The sequence below is a fragment of the Pygoscelis adeliae genome, unplaced genomic scaffold (genome assembly GCF_000699105.1).
Source record: "Pygoscelis adeliae isolate BGI_AS28 unplaced genomic scaffold, ASM69910v1 Scaffold197, whole genome shotgun sequence".
Lineage (NCBI taxonomy): Eukaryota > Metazoa > Chordata > Aves > Sphenisciformes > Spheniscidae > Pygoscelis > Pygoscelis adeliae.
In genome coordinates this window covers 659913-664091 of record NW_008825105.1, presented here as the reverse complement: position 1 = coordinate 664091, position 4179 = coordinate 659913, and the positions used below count along the sequence as shown (strand labels likewise).

General features: G+C 42.0%; 1 protein-coding gene across 1 annotated transcript in view; it reads right to left on the bottom strand.

Moving 5' to 3' along the window:
- Positions 1 to 967: 967 nt before the first annotated feature.
- ELK4 (ELK4, ETS-domain protein (SRF accessory protein 1)) overlaps positions 968 to 4179 on the bottom strand; it is a 7526-nt gene continuing 4314 nt past the window's right edge. The window contains exon 5 of the mRNA XM_009327358.1: positions 968 to 3040. Within this exon, the coding sequence (XP_009325633.1) occupies positions 2940 to 3040 (101 nt within the window). The 3' untranslated portion in view covers positions 968 to 2939. The remainder of the gene's footprint in view (positions 3041 to 4179) is intronic.

Genomic DNA, 4179 nt, shown 5'->3' with positions numbered 1-4179 from the left:
AAAACAAGTTGCAACGAGCTGCAAACTGCTCCTGAAGTGAGCTAGTAAAATACCAGCAATTCACATAACCAAGCTGCAAGAAGTCACAGTGACACCGTGCTCTGTCAGGAATGTGATCCAAAAAAGCTGGCAGTTATATACTTGTTAGTAAATGTGTGTTTAATGAGGCAGCATATATACAAGATAATATTACCTTAAGTGACCTGAAAGTTGTAATGGAGAAAAGGTGAGCAAGGCTCTCCTCTCCCACCTCCCCTCCCCTTTCAACTCGCTTTCCCAACTGCCTCCCGAGATTATAATCCTATATGGGACTTCTGTTTTCCTAGGCAGGTGCTTAAGAAGCAAAAGCAATCATCTTCTCAGTGCCATCAGGAAGCTGGATATCGCCAGACTGAAACCAACACATACAGGCTGCGTTTTCATATTCTCTTTCTCTGAAGAAGGTACTCCCGAAGGTGAATGTGTATCTCATCAGCCAGCTACGGCAGTGCAATCTTACAAAGCTACTTGGAGAAGAGCATGAAACGAGGCCAAGCACGACTGACAAGCTACGTTAGCGTTTGGTTCTCTTGCATACCTATGCTGAAAGTGATACAGTTTACAAAAAATTAAGTGCACGTGTGCACATACACAACTTTTTTAAACAAATAAACTTGGCTTTTCTCCATAGGGGACAAGGAAAGGGAAGCAATTAAATTGCAAGTCTTTAGTGCTCATTCATTATTTTTAAATTCTAATCCTCGTCTGCAATGTTGCTCTCAAGTCCACACGCTTGGTGGGCATAAAATTGGCCAACCTAAAACAACCATTAAAAGTGCTGCTATTTATTTATAGCTATATATATTTTCTAGAGCAGACTCATAAGCCATCATGCAAACCAGAAAATTCCAGATGCCTGCTCTTAATTATGATCTGCAGCTTGCTTTCTGCATTTAAAAAAAAAAAAAAAAAGGTCAATATTGCACATTGTCATTTTAAGAGCCGCTGGCACAGGAACTTTATCCCGCATCTGCTGATGTCTAAAACGCGAAGCAGAATTATGCCTCTGCCGTAACCGAACAGGAAGACGGTTCACTACATGAGCTCACTCCCTGCTACCTCCACCTACAGACAGGCATATTCTTTTCTCCCACCTCCCACCGGGCAGGGGACTTTCTGGATGAACAATGCCCACAAAGCAACTCCATTACACCCACCTGTCCGGGTGTCATGTCAGGAACATACTCAGTGGTTTACATATTTCAATGCTAGAATATAGAAAGGTAACGTCACTGCAGTAAATTAAGTCTTGGGTATTGTCATACGCTTTAAAGTGAATTCAGAGTCTGCATAAGTGGCAAAAGGAAAACTCTGGAAAGCTCGAGTTCACCACTTATCCGTAAGACAGGTGCAATATATACAGCGTACACTGTCAGCTCCTCTTGCTGTAAAGGTACAATCTTCCTCTGCTCATCAAAACTTTGAAGACAGGCAGTGAGGATGCCAAAGAGAAGAGATGGTCTCCATCTGTTTTCGAGTGGGCATTCTATGGAGATTATCTTACGTCACCAACTCAGCGTACACAGTAGCAAACAGAAGTTGCTGCCTGACATCAGACGCCCAAAGTGGAAGGGCACACCGCCCAGCACCAACAGACCAAGACATCCAGTCTCTGGGGGGCCGTGAGAGGAGAGTCTCTCCTTTCATTCCTCAGTTCTCTTAAAAGGCCTCCTGAGGTGTAAAAATCTAACTACAAATTTCATTTCATCAGTGTTTCAAATTGCTCTGGAAACTAATCTTGTATTAATCCATACACACATGGCCACCAAGAAAAGCAACGCAAGCGCAAATTTACAGTAAGGTTGATACACCGTGGTATCAACTCAGCGAGCTGTACACACTGAGCCTAACTTATTTTGGGTCTGAGTGCTTCCTCAAACAAAAAAAGCAATAGAGCTAAAGCAAAACTTGAGATAAGAGCTGGTAGAAGAGGAGCTTCTCCACTTCAACGGTGGGAAAAGAGCAGTAAAGTTAATGCTCAGATGTTAGTGTTCTCACCCACTGTTTGGGTCTGAAACTCTAGCATCAGGCAGCAACCTCACCAAATGCAGACATACCCTCAAAACCTCATGTAAAATCCACCATCCTGCTCATCTTCTAGCAGTGACATTACAGGCTTTGTAACAGGTCTCTGGCACAAGAAATGTTTGGACTTCAGCATTCAAACTTTCTGAGAACTGAAAGGAACTAATCCCACCATTCGTCTCCAGACCTTGCCTCCTCACCGAAGGGAGAGCAGGGAAGCATCCAGAAGCTAGCCAGACCACTTCTCCGGGGGGCTGGACTGTCGGTATACAATGCCATTCAAAAATTGTCCGTATCTCTGTAACGCAACCATTGAATAGTCCTTGAAAATTTCTCCCTGCAAAAAGACAAGATGTTTTTACAGCAGAAAAGACGCGGGCTGTTTTGTTGCTGCAGAAGTTATCGGGCCCCAAGGCAAAGCTGATGCACACACCCCTTTCCCAAGCATCTCCTGGAATGCCAGCTTCGATCAGGATTAGGTTTCTTCTTGCCAAGCACAGGAAGCAGAACAGAGGGTTTTTCCAAGAGTCACAGAGAAAAGACTTCTCTGACGCCGTTTACTGCAATCAGTGCAGACTCAGTTACTGCAAGACCAACCGAAACTCCCTTTAACCATAGTGAAGTCTTCCAAACCAAGGAGGGAAGAGAAGAGACTGGAGCTTCAGCTCCTATTAAGGCGTTTGCATATACATTCCCAACCTGGGTCTTCAAAAAAGGGAATTCTGCAAAAAAGGCATTTTATTTGGGAATGGCAAAAACTATGATTGTTGATAATCTCTGTGGAATTATAAATTGCTCATTTAAAAAACATGGTTAAATATAAGTGTCATATCTTTCCCTTGCTTGCCAATATGTCCTTTCCGTGAGTTCATGTGCTATGTCTTCTGTAGATCAGGGGAAAATGGGCCGGGGGTAGAGGGTCCATCCAGTCCAGACAGAGTAAATGGGCCATGACTGTTCAGCACTGATGGAAACTAAGAGACAAAACAAAAATTATTAGGGAAGAGGCCATTTTCATTTACTGTTCCTCTCATGTCTGTGCATGTAGAAGCTCCCCCAGGAAAAAAAAGACCAAAACCAAAACACAACAAGAAAAAAAAAACCCCACCCCAAACTTTCAAAGCATCTTCTTGGCTTCCCTCAAGTAATTTACTTTTTAAATGCCACTGCATCACAGACTGCGCCAATCCAGCCGTTATAACCAGTGTCACCAGGAGGAGCCAGTCTGTAACCTCTGCACTGAGCACCGCCCTATGTCCTAAACTAGTAAGTGACTTTAAAACAGGTTGTTGGGAAACCATGGTCTAAATTGTTCCTCATTTAATTATCAGCTATTTACAGAGGAAAACGTCCAATGCATTTTCAGACCTACTTGTTTATTCCCTGTCCTCACGGTAGATGTAAGCTACTTCCTTAATCTCCATGGAGGTGACAGATATAAACCCAAAAGACAACTAGTTAAATTTTACCCTTTGCCTAAGCAGACTCGGGCAACAGATGCGGTTATTCCAATTCCAAAGTGGAAGGTGAAGGAAGAGCATGAGTAATTACAACTAAAGAATTTTTTTTAAATATAGGGGATTTTTTTTCTTATGTATTAGTTATCAGAAGTATTTATTAAAAACAGTGAAGCTGAGGCTTTCCAAACATCAGAAGACAGCAGGATATAGAGATCATAAAGAACTGTGCTACATATTGCCACAGAGATCACACACGCGATCTCCCTTCTTACTAGTGGTGAGATTTAATTAATACCTTTCAACAGAAGAGGCTGTTAACAAACGATTAAAACAACCAATAGAGTAGCAAAATTCAATCTCCAGGAAAATCTCAACCAGTAAAGTTACAGGGAGGCAAGTTTTACAGGAAGGACAGACCTAAAAAGATATAGATATATCTATCTCTAACTATAGCACAGACTATTAATTTAAAACATTTCCGAAATACCAACATTTAAAAAATACTTAAATAAAACTGGGTTTAATCTCAAAAGCTAACATAGGGGATAGAAAACAAAGATCGCTATTTTGTTTCTGCATCAGATATTTGGGCTAACTGATCCCTGCAGGTCTTCTGAGGAAGGTGCTGACAAGCGTGGCTCAAAGGGAGAGATTG